The 20,407-nt window shown below is 42.8% G+C and overlaps 2 protein-coding genes and 1 pseudogene across 2 annotated transcripts in view; all 3 read left to right on the forward strand.

Annotated features, from left to right (window-relative positions):
* Positions 1 to 20,407, forward strand: part of CDCP1 (CUB domain containing protein 1) — a 63,229-nt gene that overhangs the window by 26,188 nt on the left and 16,634 nt on the right. Inside the window, exons 5-7 of the mRNA XM_043967495.1 lie at positions 12,087 to 12,308; positions 17,900 to 18,280; positions 19,795 to 20,160. Of these exons, the coding sequence (XP_043823430.1) occupies positions 12,087 to 12,308; positions 17,900 to 18,280; positions 19,795 to 20,160 (969 nt within the window). The remainder of the gene's footprint in view (positions 1 to 12,086; positions 12,309 to 17,899; positions 18,281 to 19,794; positions 20,161 to 20,407) is intronic.
* LOC122729456 lies at positions 3,364 to 4,046 on the forward strand (annotated as a pseudogene).
* On the forward strand, positions 5,599 to 7,083 carry LOC122729455 (ubiquitin-conjugating enzyme E2 E1-like). The gene has a single exon (XM_043968348.1). It carries the CDS (start codon positions 5,939 to 5,941, stop codon positions 6,422 to 6,424), a length of 486 nt encoding a protein of 161 aa, XP_043824283.1. The 5' UTR covers positions 5,599 to 5,938; the 3' UTR covers positions 6,425 to 7,083.

Consider the following 20,407-nt stretch of genomic DNA (forward strand, 5'->3'; position numbering starts at 1 on the left):
TAAATCTAGGAGAGATAATTTGAAAATCATTGGACTACCTGAAAACCATGACCAAAACAAGAGCTTAGACACCATCCTCCAAAAGACTGTGAGGGACAATTGCCCTGATATTTTAGAAGCAGAAGCTAAAATACAATTTGAAAGAATCCACCGATCACCTCCTGAAAGAGATCCCAAAAGGAAAACCTCCAGGAATATTATAGCCAAATTCCAGAACTCCCAGGTCAAGGAGAAAATATTGCAAGCAGCTAGAAAAAGGAATTCAAATACTGTGGAGCTCCAATAAGGATAAAGCAAGATCTAGCAGCTTCTACATTAAAGGACCGGAGGGCATGGAATATGATATTCCAGATGTCGGGGAAATTTTTAAGTCCGACAGAAGAACAAAAACAACAACGTTTCCAGGCTCAAGCAAATAGGTTTATTGAGAGAGAGTTAGTTCCCCAACAAAGCCAATAGGTTTATTGAGAGGGTTTTAGCCTCCCAATAAATCCGGTCATCCAGGCATTGCACCTAAAAGACCCAGAGTTACAAAATTCATGGGTTTATATACCCTTCCAAAGTTACACTTGTACAGTATTATATCATTAGTTGTACTTCTAAAATTAAAACATATTCTTAGGAAATATGAGGAACTACCTAAATGACCATAAATGTCAGCATTATGATGACAATAGGGTGGAACATTGTCAGGCCACTGGTCAGTAGCGTGAACTCTTTATAGAAAAGTATGTCACTCGTGATTATTAAAATAAAGCATTGCTGACTACTAGATCTTGTGATATTACCTAATGCTTGACATTGGAAAATTAGGAAATATGAGAAAAGACTTAACCTTTTGACCTTATGTAATCTATATTAAATAGAATAAATCACAATTTTTTTAGTTAATATATTGATTATTATCTTAATTAAATCACTTATAACTATGGTGAATCTCTTATAACTAAGGGATGGGGAAAATCTCACTCACATTATCCCTCCTTTGATCCAAAGACAAATACTAAAATTTGTCTTTTGGATCATTAACAATCTAAAAGATGGATACAATTCAATGCATAGAGGGCAGTCCTCTATGGGCGATGCAAAATTCCAGAGGGGGCACTCCCCTACTGAGGCGCAAAATTTACAAACATAATAATGTTAATGGGTACAACTTATGTTAATAAGGGAACATTGATTTAAGTTAATCTAAAGTTACAAGAAAATTAAAAATTCTAAAGTTCATTCAGCATCTGAGGAATGACAAAGAGAACAACAAGGAGAATTAATAGTTCCATAGAATGAAGGACTAAAACACTTTCTACATGGAGGACCATAAGAACAGAATCAATCCAGTTAGAAGTAAAGAAGTCCAAAGATATTTAGAAAAATATACAGAGTACCTTGAGTCCTGATTTAACAGGGTAACAAGATCTTTAAAAGTAACAGCATCAGTGAAATTTGAGGCCATTTTCAGGAGGAGAAAGGAGCAGGCTTAATGTGAGAACAATGAATCCACAAGTCCTTTTGATCAACCTTGATTGCAGTAGGAGTAGTTAGAAGAACTTGAAAATGTCCTTCCCAAGGTGGTTGAAGTCTACTAAAACGGGTAAATTCTTAATATATACATAGTCACATATATACATACAAAATCATGTATAGAAAAATCAATAGGACCAGATTGAATCACAGCTCCAACTGATTGCAACTCCTTAAGCCTACTCTGTAATTCTCTTATATAGTTAGCTATTGATAAATCGCCTCCCAACATAGAGGTGAGTGGGATGGGAAGTACACCCACTGACCCCTGTAATAGAGACTCGAGGAGAAAGGAGGCCGAAGCAGTGATTTTATTTCTTTCGAAAGAAAGGTGTACCACACTCACTGGGACAACCAGGAGGTGTGACACACCAGGATTAGAAATCAAGCAGTTTTTATACTTTTTACAGATATCTAATTTGAGCAAAAATGCAGTAATTGGGTTCAGCAATAAATCACTTTTTACAGACATCTGATTTGAGCAAAAATGCGGTAATTGGGTTCAGCAGTAAATCCTTCTCCTGGGATGTTCAGTGATAAGTCCCTCTCTCCTGGGTCAGAGTGCCCCAACCTCAGGGGTTCAGCCATAGGTTATTTTGCAAAATTTCATGTTTCAGCAACAATTTATCATATCTACATAATGTCTCGGTGCAGACCCTATGAAGCAATTTTTAAGTTGATATGCCTATATTTTGAAAGGGGGATAGTAGCTTCCCGTTATTGCCTCTCTCTAGAGAAAAAACAGAGAGAGAGAGAAATAGGGGGCTTTAAGGGGCTTTAAGACTTTGAGATCAGATCACTAGGCCGAATGGGGGGGGGCACTTTCCATCTCAGTGGAGGGTCATATCCATATGTCCCTCTCAGAGGCATATACAGGCTCAAATGGTCTTGCCTTCAAGGACAGATGTCCAAACAACATCTCATAAGGAGAAATATGACAATCTCCTCTGGGCCTACTCCTTAAATGAAACAAAGCTAGAGGAAGTACATTGGGCCATTTCAAATGAGTTTCTTGGCATAATTTTCCAATAATTTCCTTATTCATGCTCTACCTGTCCAGAAGATTGAGGATGATAAGGAGTATGAAATTTTGGTTCAATTCCCAAATTTGCATAAACTCGAGAAAGAACTGTATCAGTAAAATGAGAACCTTTATCAGAATCAATTTTAGCAGGAGGGCCATATCTGGGAACAATTTCCCTCACAATTATTTTAGCCACAAAAACTGCATCAGCTTTGGAAGCAGGAAAAGTTTCCACCCATCTTGTTAATTTATCAATAAGTACCAGACAGTATTTCAAATGCCCAACCTTTGGTAAATTTATAAAGTCAATTTGTAAAGATTCAAATGGAAGATATGCTAGGGGGCGACCACCATATGCAACCTTTTTAAAGGCATGCTGATTAAAATCCAAACACATTTTAAAAAACCTTTTTTTTTTCCTCTTTGACAATTCCTCCATCTGAAGTTTTGGAGTTTTTCTGTTTTCTCTCACAACCTAGCTTGAGTTCTAGTGGGTGGGGGGTGGGAATGGAGGAGGAAGAGAAGTTAGAACACAATTTAAAAAAAAAAATTGATGGACAAGCCCAGGGCTTCTTCGAACAGTGCGTAGTAACGCACTTCCACCCTCAGACCCCACACTCGACCACGCGCCTTCAGCCCCCAAGACCAGGACCACGTGGAGACAGATCCGCATTTGCAACAAGCAGCGGCGGCGGCGGCGGCGGCGGCGGCGGCGGGGCCGCGGCGGGGCGGCGGCGGCGGAGCTACGCACCCAAGCCGGCCCGCTGCCGCACCCCACCCCCCTACCCTTTACCACCTCTCATTAGAGAAGGGGGAAGATGAGTGAATTTAGTTCAAAGTCCAGCCAGCCTCTGGCCTCCAAATAGGAGAAAGATGGGTCTGAGAAGAGAGGGCGGGGCCGACCCTGGAAACAACCTCCGAAGGAACCCAGTGAGGCACCAACTCCCAAGAGACCTCGGGGCCCACCGAAGGGGAGTAAGAACAAGGGGGCTGCAAAAGGCCGGAAAACCACCGCTGCACCAGGGAGCAAACCAAGAGGTAGACCCAAAAAGCTGGAGAAAGAAGAAGAAGAGGGGATATCCCAGGAGTCTTCGGAGGAGGAGCAGTGACCAGGTCTGCTTGTATCGCGCTACCTCATTCCCCTTGATGATATTGACGACGACGACGACTCGGCGGCCCTTTCCTTCTGGGACTAGACAGAAAAATGTTGATCTTCTTTAAATTTCCACTTTTCTGTCCCCACCTTTCCTTTCCCTCAGTCTGTCCTTCCTGGTTCTGCTGGTGAGAGAAATAACGGCTCTACCAGGGAAATGCCTCCCCATTCACACATTGAACATGTTCACACTAATCCTGGCCACCCACTCCATGTGGGATTGTGCTGGGCAGGGTGGAGCAGGCAGCAGGTGGTTGAGGTGCTCTGCCTCTTCCCCCACCTCCCACATCCATCCATCTATCTACCCATAGACCCACCCACTCTTTCCCAGGATTGGGATTTCTTTTGTATTCCTGCTTCCCTGGACAGAGCTAACCTTTTGACTTAGCTGCCAACACCTGTTTCTTTGTCTCTGCCCCTTGGAAAATGGGACCAGGGTTCCTGTTTTCCCATCTCCCTCCCCCTTGCCCACCCCAACTCAAGGGTTTGAGAGGGAAGGACAGATGTCCGACTATCTTGATCCTAAGAGCTCAGCTTCAACCGACTTCTGTCTGGGGATATTCTATATCATACTATCCCTCCTCTCCTACCTTTCTACCTAGTCAAGCTTGGTCCCAAGGGTGGAGGTGGGAGCAGACTTTTTACTGGGAGTTAGAAGGGGGAGCCCAATACCTACCCTTCCCCCCCCCCTTCCCCGTCTGCTCTACACTCTGGCATTTCCTGAGCATCAAACTGGAATGGGGCTGGGCTGGAGTCTAGGGTGTAGGGTATGAATTGAGAAGTAGCTAAGGGGAAGGGAGAGGGCCTGATTCATGTTTCCTTGCTGCTCAGGAGATCTAGGGAGAAGGGGGACTGGACAATCCTATTAATTTCCCCCAATCCTGGGCTGGCCTTCCTGGGCCTATGATTTTTGCCTTTGGAATGCATGTTTTGCAAGGATATTTCCTTCTCAGCCCCCCCCCACCCCCCTCCATCCTTTCAGAATGCCATTCCCCTCCCCCTAGGAGCTGGTTACATCTTCCCTCCGTTCACAATCTACCTCCGAACACATTTTGTTGGTTTTCTTTTTTAAACGGTTTTGTTCTTGCATTCTGGCTTCCAGACACTCAGCCATGCAGTTTTGTTGGTTCTCATGTTCACCTGCCCTCTAACCCTTCCCCATCCACCCTGCTCATCCTCCCCAAATCATCACAAGGAGGGCTTGGGGAGATGAGTGGACACCAGGCCTAGTTTACTAAAAAAGTGACATTGTTGGGGAGGTGGGCCCCAGGGGAGCTGCCCACCCCCACTTCTATCAGTCCTTCCTTTGGTAATCTTCAAATTGGGAGGGTTATGGGAAGGAGGTCCAGCTGAAATGGGGGAAGGGGTGGTCCCAGACTGGTGTGAGGGCCCCCCCCCCGGTTTCCTATTTGCAGTTACTTGAATAAAAATAAATTCCTTTTTTTCTGGAAAAAAAATCGATGTTGGGGGCAGCTAGGTGGCACAGTGGATAAAGCACCGGCCCTGGATTCAGGAGTACCTGAGTTCAAATCCGGCCTCAGACACTTAACACTTACTAGCTGTGTGACACTGGGCAACTCACTTAACCCCAATTGCCTCGCTAAAAAAAAATTATGTTAAAATTTGTTTTTACATATATTTTGGAAAATAAAATTCTATTCAATTAAAAAAAAAAACATGGAGAACCCCCGCTGTCAACCGCGGACCTGGGAGCCGAGACCCTCGGATGCGCGATCCCTCCTCTGAATGGAAAGGGAAAAGCCCAGCGTGTGGGAGGGCCCGTCACCAGCAGCCCCGCCCCGCCCCTACGCAACTTCTCTTCCTCCTGGAGCGGGAGGGAGCTCAGGCTTGCGCCAGGGGTGGGGTGGGGGTGGGGCCGCGCCGCCGCAGCTCTTGCCTCTGTTGCCACCACCCCTGCTGACGCCGCTCCTGCGCCATCGCCGCTGCCACCACCCCCGCTCCTGCACCACCGCCGCTGCCGCAGCCCCCACTCCTGCCACTGCCGCCATCGCCATCGCCATCGCCACTGCTGCTCCTGCCGCTGCCGCCACCGCCCCTGCCGCAGCCCCCGCTCCTGCCGCTGCCGCTGCCGCCACCACCCCTGCCGCCATCGCCACCGCCGCTGCTGCCGCTCGTGCAGGTATTGTGGGGCTCCGGGCTCGGGGCAGCCAACGCCCACCACCCTCCGCCTCCACATCGGGGGTCCCCCTGGCCACAGCCCGCCTCGCCCGGCCGGCAGAATGACATCTCATTCCTCATTCGGCTTCCAGAGGGTCCGCCACTATGCCGGACACAGGATTCAGAAGGAACTGGCCGACCTCACATTAGACCCACTTTTCAACTGCCAAGCTGGTCCCAAAGGTGATAATTTATATGAATGGAGGTGTTCCATTTTGGGGCCTCCAGGATCAGTGTATGAAGGGGGTGTTTTTTTGGTCGACATTAATTTTACACCAGAATATCCGTTCAAACCTCCGGAGGTTATCTTCCGCACAAGAATTTATCACTGTAACATCAGTAGCCAAGGAGTGATCTGTCTGGATATTCTGAAGGATAACTGGAGCCCGGCCCTCACCATTTCTAAAGTGCTTCTTTCCATCTGCTCCTTGCTCTGTGACTGCAATCCTACTGATCCCTTAGTGGGAAGCATTGCTGCGCAGTACTTGACCGATAGAGAGGAACACGACAGAATGGCCAGGCAGTGGACCAAGAGATACGCGACATAAATTGTGTTTTCAGCAAATTCCCGTTAATTGTGATGGAAAGAGCTGCTTATAATTTTGACGGGGAGAGGGGAGCTGATAAAAGAGTAGGGTATTTCTGTAACAGATTTTATTCAGTCTTTTATTTCCTAAGATTTTTGTTGTAACAAGGTATCTTGCTGTAGTAGATAGAAATTGTAATAGCATATCTTAAGACTGTCCTTAGTTCTGCAATATTAGCAGAATGTACACATTAGACATTCGGGTTCTGTTGCTTGCAATATGTAATAGATTAAAAACAACATTTGTTAATGTGCTAATAAGTGTAATGATTGGAATGACGCCACCTACTGGAGACTTACCATGAGGAAAATGCCTTGGAGGGCGGCTTTTCCTTGGCGTCAGGAAATGACATTTGCTCATGGGTACTGTCTATCAAGGCTACCAGTCAATCAACTTGAGGAGCCTCCCATTTTCTGGGAGGGGACAGAACGGAGGAAGGAGGGCCTGCACGAAGAGCTGGGTCTCTTTTTGGTGCCTGACTTAACACTGGTGGGAGAGAGACTCCAGAGGACTTCACAGGAAAATGGAGGAAAGATAGGATTGCCTGGCTGTTGGAATTCTGTTCTCAATCTTTCTCTTTCTATCTTTCAATAAACCTTTGTTGTTGTTGTTGTTGGAAATTGCTTTACTCTTAAGTATATTGGTTTAAGTACTATTGTAAGTCAAACTCTTCAATAGGGGATAGAATGAACTTCCTTAATTTGGTTTTTTGAACTCCCTCTCTTTCTTTAAAGTAATTTTTTTCCTGTTACATGTAAAGATAGTTCTCAACTTTTGTTTATATAAGCTTTCCAATTTCAGATTTTTCTCCTCCTTCCCCTCCCTCCCCCTCCCCTAGACAGCAGGTAAGCTGATATACACACACACACATAATAACTGTGAGGGAAAAATCCATCCTCTTCTCAATAATTATCAGGAACTCAGCAGTGAAGTGACAAAGGCTTTATTTCATTCTCATGAGAAGGAGGCACCCTAGTGTGCAGCTAGTGGGTACAAAGAAAAGGGGCTCGCAGGCCCTGTTTTAGACCCTAGACCCTAGCGCAAATGGGCCCTCCCCTTTTTCATCATTGGTCCGATTATTCAAGGGTTACAATCTACATGCAAAAACTAGCTAATTGGAATGCAGTATTCCCATCCCTCTTCCTTATATAGGCATGACTCAGAATAGACCTTATTTTCCTTATATGGCTACAACTCAGGAGGCCCTTGTTGAGAACAGGGCTCTTTGAACCATATGACTTTATCCTGAGGGGGGAGGAAGAGGGGATCTGAGACCTTTGTCCTTCAAGCAGGTCAGGAGGGGTATGATTGACTTTTGTATCCCACTTCCCCCAAGTGTCTGTGAACAGTGAAAACGATAACTGATTGATCAGCACAGGGCCAATTTTCAGATAAGACATGTAGGTTGCTTGAGATATACAACTGAGAAAACTCCTTGCATCAATCTTTGGATCTGCCTGGGGTTTTGGTCAGCATAACTGAGGTCCTTAGTTAAGGGTCTCTAAGCAGCAGGTAAAGATGTCCACCTTCCAATCATGCAGGGCCAGGTTTAAACTAGGAAATCACGTTTTCTCCCAATTTCTATAATTGAATAAAGTTTTCTCACAAGACAGAATTTGGACCAGACCCATAATTAAATAGAAAGGGAATTGGGCTAGCTCCAGAATTGAATCACAAGATGGAGCCAATGTGGTTCACTCAATCCTCACAATTAACCACTCACTGCCCTAATCCCCTCAATTCCCTCAAGTTTTCCTGGAAAATACATGGTAGCTGTGAACCAAGTGAGCCTAAGTATTGTTGAGAAACTCCCATCACCCATTAGAATGAGTAATATGTGATCTGGGGCACTTGGAAATAGGTCGTAGGTCAGCTATGAACCTGTGAGTGAGTGTTGTGTGCTTGAAGCTGTCCAAAGTGTGCTTGGGTAATGTTAAGGACTCCATTTTATGCTTATCACCCTACCAAGTCATGCTGTTGTTAAATGCCCCATAATGCACTCTGCTCCACTGAGAGCAACCTCAGATAGCCTAGCTTCAAGTCTGGGGACTCTTAGGCAACCACAGAACAATCACTCATGCCCTTCATTGCATCGTAGAAGCATTTCAGCTCCACACAACCTACTACCCCACCACCACCACACAAAATGCAATTTCAAAGTTGTTCAGAGGGTCTGGCCTTATTATATGATGTAATTAGCTCTGAGAGCTCAGAGGTGGTTTAGATTTTTATGTTCTATGCTTTAACATTTTATTCTTTAGAAAAAGAGTGTTCTAAAAGATGTTCCACTGAGGCAGGAGGCCATAATAGGCAGAGAGGGCTAGATTTGGGGACCAAAAGACCTGGGTTCAAACCCTGCCTCTGACACAAAGCAATTGTGTGGTCCTGGGCAGATCATTTAATCTCTCAGTGTCCCAGGCAGTCTCTCTAAGACTATAAATTACAGATGAGTTGCTGATCTGTATTGATGGAGGGAGTTCCTATACCAGAAATTTTCCATATTGATGAAATAACAGCCATGGCCCTCTTTTGCCTGTTCTTTAGAGTAAACTGCTGCTTGATATCTCATCATGTGGCTTTTTAATAATAATAGCTTTGAGGGCTTTATATTTATAGAAGGCTAGCATTTCATACATTTTCTCATTTGAGCCCCACAACAGCTTAATTCAGTGGATGCTATTATTAATTCCATTTTACAAATGAGGACACTAAAGTTGAGAGAGGTTACCTGTCTTTTCAAGGTCACCTAACTAGGAAGTGTCTGAGTTTATATTTGAACCCAGATCCAATTCATCTGGACATTCTAAAAGACTTTCGAGTTCTAAGGAAGACTGAGTCACTTTGATACTCCTGTGGATCCATAATGTCATTGTTACAAGTCTTTGTCCTCTCAGTGCACATCCATGCCCCCCCTAACCCATTCTACTCCTATCCTTGTTCTGCCATGATCTCACTCCCATAGGATCTAGCCATGGTGCTGAAAGGCTCCGGCACCAGTGTAGTAATCAAGCTATCCATCTTTGCTTTCTTACTCCTCATATAGTGAGGCACACCTCTCTGTAGTCAAATGTAAAAAGTAATCTCCAGGCAGCTAGATGGCGCAGTGGTTAAAGTGCTGGCCCTGGATTCAGGAGTACCTGAGTTCAAATCCAGCCTCAGACACTTGACACTTACTAGCTGTGTGACCCTAGACAAGTCACTTAACCCCCATTGCCCTGCAAAAAAACAAAAACAGAAACAAAAAACAAAACAAAAAAAAACAAAAAAAAAAGGTAATCTCCTCTGATCTCAACAATTGCATGAGACACACAGGAAGGACAGCATGTTCTGGTGGTCAACGTGCTGGTCTTGGAATCTGGAAGACATGAGCTCTAATTCTGTCTCAGACAAATACTGGCCATGTGTCTCTGGGACTGTTTCCTCTGTTAAATAAGGGGGTTGAATGGTTTCAATGATCCCCTCAGATCTGTGATCTTTGGGGGGAAGGTGAGAAAATCACCATCACCCCCTTTTATTAAGTTACATTTTATTTTTGTTCCATAATTTATACTTAAACCACTTTTATTAAGTACATTGTATTAATAATTATTATTTGTGATAGTAATAATTTATTATGTCATTTAATTCTCACAACAACCCTGAGAGGTAAGTACTGTTATCATCTCCCTCATTTTACAGATGAAGAAACTACAGCAAATGGAAGTTAAGTGACTTGTCCAAGATCACACAGCTAGTAAATGTCTGAGGTTGGTTTTGAACTCAGAACTACCTGATATTAAGCCCAGCTCTCTATCCACAATACCATGTACCTAGGCACTGGACTATGTATCTAGAGCTGGGAGGATCCTCAGAGATCATCTAGTCCAACCCTTTCATTTTATAAATAAGGAAATGGAGTCAAATGCCACTTCTGTAATAACCAAACAATAAACATAGGAAGACTTTGTATTCTCTGGGCCTTTGCCAATTGAGTGACTACAAAGACGCAATCTGCAATGATAAATCACGTGAAAGCCTGCCTCTTGCTTTCTGATTATTTTCATTAAGGATGTCCTCAATACATCTGTAGATCATTCTCACAAAGATTTACACAAGAAAATAAAGCTGAGAGAACAGACTCATGGGAGGGTTATGTAGCATCATCATGTACAAAATACAGTAGCGGAGGGGCAGCTAGGTGGCACAGTGGATAAAGCACCGGCCCTGGATTCAGGAGGACCTCAGTTCAAATCTGGCCTCAGAAACTTGATATTTACTAGCTGTGTGACCCTGGGCAAGTCACTTAACCCTCATTGCCCTGCCCCCCCCCAAAAAAAGTCAACCTAAGATTAAATCCAGGGTTCTTAAGTTGGAGTCCATGAACTTAATTTTCTTTTCTTATATTTTGATCACTATTTTAATGTAACTTATTTCCTTTTCAACCCTACATGTTTTATTTTGTACATTTAAAAACACTATTCAGAGAAAGGATATATAGGCTTCATCAGACTACCAGAGGGGTCCATGATGCAAAAGCAGGTGAAGAATTCCTGGGTTAAGCCTATCTTATATTTGGTATCACAGACTTGATTTAGTGTTTTAGTATAAAACGGCATGATCCAAAAAACTTCTCCACACATTCATTGAATCCTATCACTGGGTTCAAAGCCATAGGACCATAGATTTGGAGATGGAAGGGCCCTTCAAGGTCACCTAGTCCAACCTCCTCATTTTATACTTGAGGAGACTGAGACCTAATGAGTTAACTGCCCCAAATCACACAGAGAATAAATGGAAGAGTCAGGATTAGAACTTGGACTCTCCAATTCCAAATCCTACACTCTTTCCACTGAACAGTGCTGCACTTAGCGCAAGGCCTGATACATAATAATAACTTAACAAATGCTTATCCATTAACCAAAATAGCTGAAGTCCCCTTGGCATTCCCCAGCGTCTAAAGAATTAAAACGATTCCACTGTCCATGTTAGTTGACTCAACAAAGTGAGACCTCTATTTCACCTCAACCACTTGATATGAACACAAAGAATGACTCTAAAATGACCAAATTTTGGTTCCCTAATGCTATGACAAAGCATATTACAATATGCTTTAAATTTGATCTCTTTTTGTGTGCCATCTTGAAACCAAATGGTGGCCGGTAAGATTCTCAATCATTGTACAGCCCTAGAGTCTGCAAAAGCACATGTGCTATACTGTTGGAACACTGGGTGAGGTGAGGGAGTAATACCCCCTGTCCCTAGGTTTTAGTATCAATCTGGTTGCCCTGCTATATAGATCTTCCCAGTTTTCCATCTCTTGGATTTTAATGTAATTGGAAAGATACCAATGATACCAAGGCTAACCTTGCACAGAGCAGTTATGGGATGGAATGTGAGAGGGTGACCCTAAGATAAGATCTATTATTCTTTCTATTTTATAGGTATGGAAAACAGGTCTTAGAGCAATGAAGTAACTTGTCCAGGGTCACAAAGGTAGTTAGTGTCTACAGCAGAATTCAAGGCCAGGTCTTCCCAACTCCAAATCCAGCACATTCTCCACTATACTGTGCTATCGGTTTTATCATTTCCTTTGGTTGCTACTGATAGTTCTCCCTCCCCCCCCCCCATCTCTCTTTTTTTTCAGACAAGGTCTACACAATTGACTTAAGCAATGAAAGAGCCATGTTGCTGACCATTGAGCCAAGACCAGTGAAGATGAGCCGGCACTTCGTTCCTGCCTGCTTAATCTGCCAGGGGCCTCGAAGATGCAGCTCTAACCTGACCCTGACAGCTGGCAACAAATATGAGATTTCTTTCCTTTGTGATGATATGAGCCGCCTGTGGATCCTTGCGGAAAAAACAATCAGTAGGACTTGTTTTCTTGCTCTTGGTGTGCTCTGGCCTTCTCTTTACCCCTGTAGATTCTGAGTCTCTAGTGTTTTGTTTCTCTGCATTTTCTTTTCCCTCTACCTGCCCCATCCCACCACCACCCTTTTTGTTTTCTGGAAAGGGGGTAAGAAGGAAAGAAGAGTATTATTTATCCAGAAACGATGACCCAACAGGCTCTAAATTTAATGATTTAATTCAGTAAACACTCATCAAGCACCTACTATATGGCAGGTACCATGCTAAGGATCTGGATACAAAGAATGAATTGAGGGGCAGCTAGGTGGCGCAGTGGATAAAGCATCGGCCTTGGATTCAGGAGTACCTGAGTTCAAATCCAGCCTCAGACACTTGACACTTACTAGCTGTGTGACCCTGGGCAAGTCACTTAACCCCCATTGCCCCGCAAAAAAAAAAAAAAAAAAAAAAAAAAAAAAAAAAAAAAAAAAAAAAAAAAAAAAAAGAATGAATTGAAAGGCATTTATTAAGCACCAAGCATTAGACCAACAAAGATGAAAATCAAACAGTCCTTGCCCCAAAGAGCTTACGTTTGACTGCCCTTTCTATGGGGAAATAGCATGTGCACAGAGAAATCAACTCAAGCATATATCAAAAAATACAGAGCAATGTGTGAGGGGAGTAAGGAGCAGCCTCTTGTTGGGCATGGGTGCTAAGCTAGGCCTTCAAGGGAGTTGACAGTGCAGAGGAAGAGCATTCCAGGCACGGATGACGTGCTGAACATTTATTAAATGTTTGCTACGTGCAGGCACCAGGAAAGGCATTGGGCACCCGAAGAAAGGCAAAAAGCATAAGGAGGCTCATCAGGTATAGTGCTAGAAGGAACAACAGAGATCATCTAGTCCATTTCCCCTCTAGTCCCCATTTCACAGATGAGGAAAGTGAAGCCTCAGAGGTCACACAGATAGTTAACAGCAAAGCTGGAATTTGGACCGAGCCCATCTTCCTCCAAATCCATCGATCTTTCTGTGGCACCACACTGCAGATGTCAACAAATCAACAGCCATTTATTTACTCATCACCAGAGAACTTGTATCCCTCCTCATTGAAGTTTGTGAAAAAAAGATGAAATGTTATGGATAAAAGGCAGAGCCATAACCACTCAGAACTCTTCCTGAGCCAGACCAGTAAGGGTTGGGGTTCAGGAAGGGGGAATCAGGGGAGCACTGGCAGTAAGAGAGGTAGAAGCCAGGTCTACCATGAGTAATCCATCCCCTAGAGAACTTTCAGGAACATGGGGAGGAGTTGTACACAGCTAGATGAGGCAGTTGATAGAGAGCTGGACTTCAATTCAGAAATACCCAAGTTCAAATCCTGCTTCAGAAACTTCCTAATTGAAGGCAGCTAGATGGCATAGTGGATAAAACACCAGCCTTGGATTCGGGAGGATCTGAGTTCAAATCCAGCCTCAGACACTTCACACTTACTAGCTGTGTGACTCTGGGCAAGTCACTTAACCCTCATTGCCCCGAAGGAAAAAAAAAAACTTCCTAATCATATGACCCTGGGAAAATCACTTACCCACTCAGCCTCAGTTTCATCATCTGCAAAATAGGGTCATAATAGCAACTACTACACAGTATTGTTATGAGGATCAAATGAGATTGGCACATAAAATGTTTTGCAAATATTAAAGCACTATAAAATGATGGAATTAATATTGTGGCCCTCAGGAAAGCAAGTTACCACATCCCACTTCAGACACACACACACACCTGAAGATAAGATCCCACTCTTCCTTATACTAGTAACAACATTGGATAGGAGTTTAAGAAGAGATTGATTGACATAAAAACTAAAAAACTGGCAAAAGGAAGAATGAAAAGAGAAGAGACTGTGGACAGAGAGAAGGGTTACAATTCTTGCCTGTGGTCACTTAGAAGCTGACCTGGAAATTCTAGTCAAGTTTCCTCATATTCTTATCTAGTCATCATTTCAAGTGATTGCCCTATTACTGGAGACTGGCACCTTATGTAGTCCCAAATGATCCACACATCAACCTGCGTCTAGTTGTGTGCACTGGTTACATGATTTAGTAATGGCCCACTTGGATGAGGCACCACAACCTTCCCTGATTGCTTGCTTCACCGGCATTTGTCATCAGAACCCGAGTTAGGGACACTTATCCTTGTGGATAAATGAAAGAGGGGAGTTATTATATCTGCCATAAATAAGAATGATGCTCTTTAGCACTAGTTGGTGTGCCAGATCTGGCCCCTTTGTGCAGCTCTGGGGTGAGGTCAGCTGCTTCTAAGATTTCTCCAACATGGTGGTGTTCAAAAAGTAGTCACCCAACAGGTGACCTGCATTCCTGTTCAGGCTCTCTGCCCATGTAGCTAACTGTGTGACCTCAGATGAGTGACTTCAACCTCTCCGGGGGGGTCAGATATCTATAGAGTGAGGGGAAGAATGACCCCTAGTATAAGGAGGATCACTCTCATCACCCATATTCTTGCCTAGGTCATATGCAATGAATGAGATGGTATGGACATCATAATGTTTTATTCTTGAGAGATAATGAATGAGCAGTTAATATATAATATATCCTGGCAGGAAAAAATTAATCTCATGTTTTAGATGGCCCCCAAAGTAATGGAATGGCCAGACCCCAATAATCATAATCCCTGAACTTGAGAGATCTTAGAGCCAGGCTGATAGATTTCAAAAGGTCCATAAAATTGGATGAGGAAAAAATACATCTTTATTTTCCCTAGCATCTAACTGATATGTAATTATTTCCTTCAATTACTTAAAAACAGCATTCTGTGAAGAGGTCCATAGGCTTTATCAGACTGCCAGAGGGGTCCCAATATATAAGAAGAGTTAAGAATCTTTATCTTAGAGAAATGAAATTGATGAATTTCCAAAAGCAGTTTTGAGAAAACAGAATCACAGAATTTTAAAGATAGAATCTCCCACCATTTCCGACTGCCTTGTGGACACCTCTGCTTGGATCTCCCACTCAAATTCAGCATGTCTCAAACTGAACTCATCTTCTTTCCTTAAAATTATCCCTCCATCCAACCATCCTATTTCTGGTGATGGGACTACCATCCCTTTCAATCACTCAGACTTTTTTATAACTTAAGTTAATTGGTCAATCAACTGGTATTTATTAAATGCCTACTATATGTCGTCTTTGACTATGCCCTCTCTCTCTACTTTCAACCAATAGCTAAGTCTTATCGCTCGTTGAGTCTCTCCAAGTCGTAAGTCTCACCCACCTGGCCCTTCATTTTTACTCCTGTGGCCCCTGCCCTTAGATGAAAACTTCATGGGGCAGCTAGATGGCACAGTGGATAGAGTACCGGCCCTGGATTCAGGAATACCTGAGTTCGAATCCGGCCTCAGACGTTTAACACTAGCTGTGTGACCCTGGGCAAGTCACTTAACCCTAATTGCCTCACCAAAAAAAACCCCAAAAAACAAAACAAACAAAAAAAACTTCATTAGCTCTTGCCTGGACTCCTTGTCTCTGATGTATCCGTTCTCCATTCCCTTCATTCCACTGTCATCATGATCTCCCTAAAGGAGGGATGTAACCATGACATCTCTGCTTCAGCACTTGAGTTCTGACATTCTTCTTGTACCTTTGCACTTTCACAAAGATTGAACCCTATGCCTGTAGGCCACACCTTCTACATCATCAGCTCTCGAATCTTCCAAAGCTCAGATATTACCTCTCCTGATCTACACCTTCCTTCACCTCCTACCTCTACATGAAAGCAATCTCTCCTTCTTAACATTTCTTTCTTTTTTTTTTGACAGTCGTATACTGTAGTTTATTCAGATATTCTTTGGTTTATTGGCTTATAGGTTGTTTCCCAAATTTTACAACTAAAAGTACACAAAAAATTAATATTTTTGTGCAGCTATGAGTATTGTGGTACAGAGAGATCCTTTTTGCATGCTCATGGTATTTTTAGGCTAAACACCAAATCATTGGGTCGAAAAGGGTGATCAGTTTTGTGAGCCTTAGCTATCGCTATATTGTTCTCCAAAATGTTTGTACCAGTCTATTGTTCCATCAACAATGTATTGGAGTGACTGTTTCCACATAACACTGCCTATACTGAGTTATTATTTTTTGTTATTTTTGCAAATATAATAGAGTACAAGATGGTATCTTAAAGTTCTTTTGTTTTATATTTATTTGAATATAAAAGATTTTTATATTATTTTATGAAGTTATTAAAAGTTTGTATTTTGGGGGCAGCTAGGTGGCGCAATGGATAAAGCACCAGCCCTGGATTCAGGACAACCTGAGTTCAAATCCGGCCTCAGACACTTGACGCTTACTAGCTATGTGACCCTGGGCAAGTCACTTAACCCCAATTGCCCCACAAAAATAAAAACATAAAAAAGTTTGTATTTCTTTTATAAATTGTCAGGTATTTGAGGAATTTTTTGGTTTTTGTTTCTGGTTGATATTTTTTGTTCTTACCATTTGATCATTATTCTATCGGAAAGTATGTATTAATCTTTTTTTCCCAGTGATATTGCCTGATTTTATTTTTCCATTTACTTATACACTTCCAAATGAAAGTGTTAGCTACCTACTGCAATGTAGGTAGCTTTTATTTGCTATTTCTCTAATCTTTTTTTAAAAATTATTTTTAATTCCCAATTCTCTCCCTCCTCCCCCTCTGTACCCAATGAGAAGCCAAGAAATATGATACCCATTATACACATGAAATCATGAAAAACCTATTTCTACCCTCTTCACATTTCTTATTGTATTTTGTCAAGATCTTACCTATACCCTAATCACATTCCTCCAGGCATCATTTTTATTTCTGGGCTTGTCACATTCCTCTTATTAGGTTGTAAGTTACCTTGATTGAAGCATCTGTCATTTTTTATTTTTCTTTCCCTTGTGTAGAATAGGTGATTAATAAATGTGCCAAATCACTGACTTGAATTGGACAAAACCTTAGTTCAAACTCCTAATTTTAAGATGGAGAAACTAGAACCCACAGATGTTAACTTACTTGTTCAAAGTAACATTCAGCCAGTAAATGACTGAATCATTACTCAAATCCAAATTTCTCACAAAGACTGAAAAAATATTACAAGATTTTACTGTCCTGAGTCCTGGTATTTAATTCCTTTGTGATTTTTCCTTCTATCCTATGATTTTAATATCAGAAGAGGGGGAAACCACCCCCTAAAATATCTTTGAATAATTTTAGTCTATTTAATATTTCACACATTAACAATTTAATATTTAACATATTAAAATGTTAATATTTAATATTCCCCAATATAATATAAGATCCATGAGAAAAGAGATTACTTCTTTTTTCTTTTTCTTTTTTGTTTTTGTTTTTCTTTTTTGGTGGGGCAATGAGGGTTAAATGACTTGCCCAGGGTCATACAGCTACTACATGTCAAGTGTCTGAGGCTGGATTTGAACTCAGGTCCTTCTGAATCCAGGGCTGGTGCTTTGTCCACTGCGCCACCTAGCTGCCCCCCCTTTTTTAAAACTCTATATCCCCCATGCCTATCATAGCACTTGTCTGATTGATTGGTGTTCTCCCCTTATTTGTGTAGGTTGTACAGACATCGGATACTGTATCAGGAAGAGCTACCATCTTCTTGTCCCCAGTGACATCATCCAGCTGCCTGTTCAGCTACGTGACTATACATGGAAGCTGCTAGTTCCAAAGGACAAAATCAGCCTCCAGATGACCCCTGCCCAGAAGCTTCAGCAGCACACTCATGATAAAAACTGTGAGACCACGTTCAGCTATGTGCTATCCAGTACCAGTCAAGGCCAGAACCTCCATTTTGGTTCCTTCTGCCCTGGGGGGTCCATTGAGAAGATTCAGGTGAAAACAAACATCTCTGTGGTCCTCAGAACATTTTTGCCAGGGTTCTCTAGAGAATCTTTCAAACAGGGGATGACGGTGACATTTACACACTCTCTCAAAGGTGAGATGCTTTTCTGGGCTCCCCTTAGACACAACAACCATTTACCCTTTGTTTAAAAAACAGCATGTGGGGGCAGCTAGGTGGCGCAGTGGATAGAGCACTGGCCTTGGAGTCAGGAGTACCTGAGTTCAAATCCAGCCTCAGACACTTAACACTTACTAGCTGTGTGACCCTGGGCAAGTCACTTAACCCCAATTGCCTCACTAAAAACAAAACAAAACAAAAAAAAAAACAGCATGTGGATGATCAAAATGGGGATATTGGGTTGGTTTAGTGGGCTGGGCTAAAACTGGATACATAGCAGCTTCTAATCCTGGCTTCATCATTGACTTCTCATGGAAAACTGTAGGCCTTAAAACATAAGGAAGGATTTCCTGGCAATTAGGGTCCATTATTATTAGAAGGGGTCACCCAAAACAACTATGGAAAATCCTTCCATGCGAATCTTGCTTAAGGTCTCTTCCCAACTTCTGATTGCTGAATTCTTTCCAGCACCTGGAATTTTCTTGAAGAGTAAAATGCAAGTTATTTCCTGATTAAAATGTGAGAGAGGTGGCCAGGTTGTAGTGATCAAGAGCTGGCCATGGAGTCAGGAAGTCCTGGGTGCAAGTCTCACTTCTGACACATACTGGCTGTGTGATCCTGGGTCAATTGCTTTCTCTCTGTGCCTTAGGCAACTAAGATTGTAAGTTGCAGAGTGGGTGCTAACCCATATTTGTATAGGGAGTGTCTTCATTAAGGTACAATGAAATCACAGTTACTTTCCATATACATGCACACATGCGCGCATACACACACATACACGCACACAAACACACATCAGAAAGAAAACTTTTTCTAAAGAAGGCTATGATGATCATGAATGAGCCATCTGTCAATAAAGCAATAAAGGGCTTTGTGCTTTGGAGAGAATCAATCAACAAATATCCATTATGCACCTGCTGTGTGCAGGCATCATGGTAGGCACTGGGAATATGAGTACAAAAAACAAAACAATCCCTGTCACATTCTAATGGGGGAGACAAGTTCAAACATAAATATATATGTATGTGTATACACACATACCTACACCTACGCCCACACCCATACCTATACCTATACCTAACATAAACACAAATCTATATACAAGGTAGTTAGGGAGGGAGGGAGACACTAACAATTGGCAGGAAGGGGTAGGGGCTTCATGCCAAAGATGGTGCTTGATCTGAAAGAGGAACTCTATGAGGGGATCATAAAGAGCATATGAGGCAAACATTCAGTGCAAAGGCATGGGGATGGAGTGTTGTCTATGAATGAATCATAGAGCATAGGAAGGGAAGTGATGTCCAGTAAGCCTGGAAAGATGGGCTAGCTCCAGGCCTCACAAACTGAAATGTCTTTTCAAAAAACCCAAGAGCCATTTCGGTCCCAGGCTCCACCCAGTCTTTTTCCATATCTTCAGTACTGCTTGTTGCCAGTGTGTGCCTAAAGAAAAAAAATAAACTACCCAGCTAGATCTCCCTTCTTTCCTGCAGATGAAGGCGTTTTTACTGTGACCCCAAACTCCACCACCAAAGTTTACCTGAGGACCCCTAACTGGGATCGAGGCCTGCCCCCTCTAACCTCCGTGTCTTGGAACATATCAGTGCCTAACAATCAGGTGGCCCGCCTGACATTCTCCAAGGAACGAATGGGCGTATCCTGTGAGACAGGCCGGGCCTTCATGATCATTCAGGAGCAAAAGTCAAAGGCCGAAGAGATTGTCAGCCGAGATGATGAGCTGCTGCCCAAGCCCAGAGACTTACATCACAACTTCTGGGTCAACATTTCCAATTGCAGCCCAATGAATGGCAAACAACTAGATCTCCAGTTCTGTGTGTCTCTCACCCCAAGGAAGATAGGTAAGTCAGCCATTATTGTCATTTGATTATGGGTGTGGTGCCCAGAAGAGTGACCTAGAGTGGGACTGAAAGCAATTGGTGAAAAACATACCTATTCATAAATGGTCCTGATACAAGGATGATGTCAATGAAACACTGAGTTCCGATGACCTCCTTGACTGACTTCTCACTAAGAGGGACAAAATAGGCCGCCAAATAGCTCAGTGGATGGACCCAGAGTCAGGAACACCTGAGTTCAAATTCTGCC

The sequence above is a fragment of the Dromiciops gliroides genome, chromosome 5, assembly GCF_019393635.1.
Source record: "Dromiciops gliroides isolate mDroGli1 chromosome 5, mDroGli1.pri, whole genome shotgun sequence".
Classification (NCBI taxonomy): Eukaryota; Metazoa; Chordata; class Mammalia; order Microbiotheria; family Microbiotheriidae; genus Dromiciops; species Dromiciops gliroides.

What these genes read in the sequence shown, in the direction of transcription:
- LOC122729455 (XM_043968348.1), top strand. Translation starts at nt 5,939, where the DNA reads ATGACATCTCATTCCTCATTCGGCTTCCAGAGGGTCCGCCACTATGCC.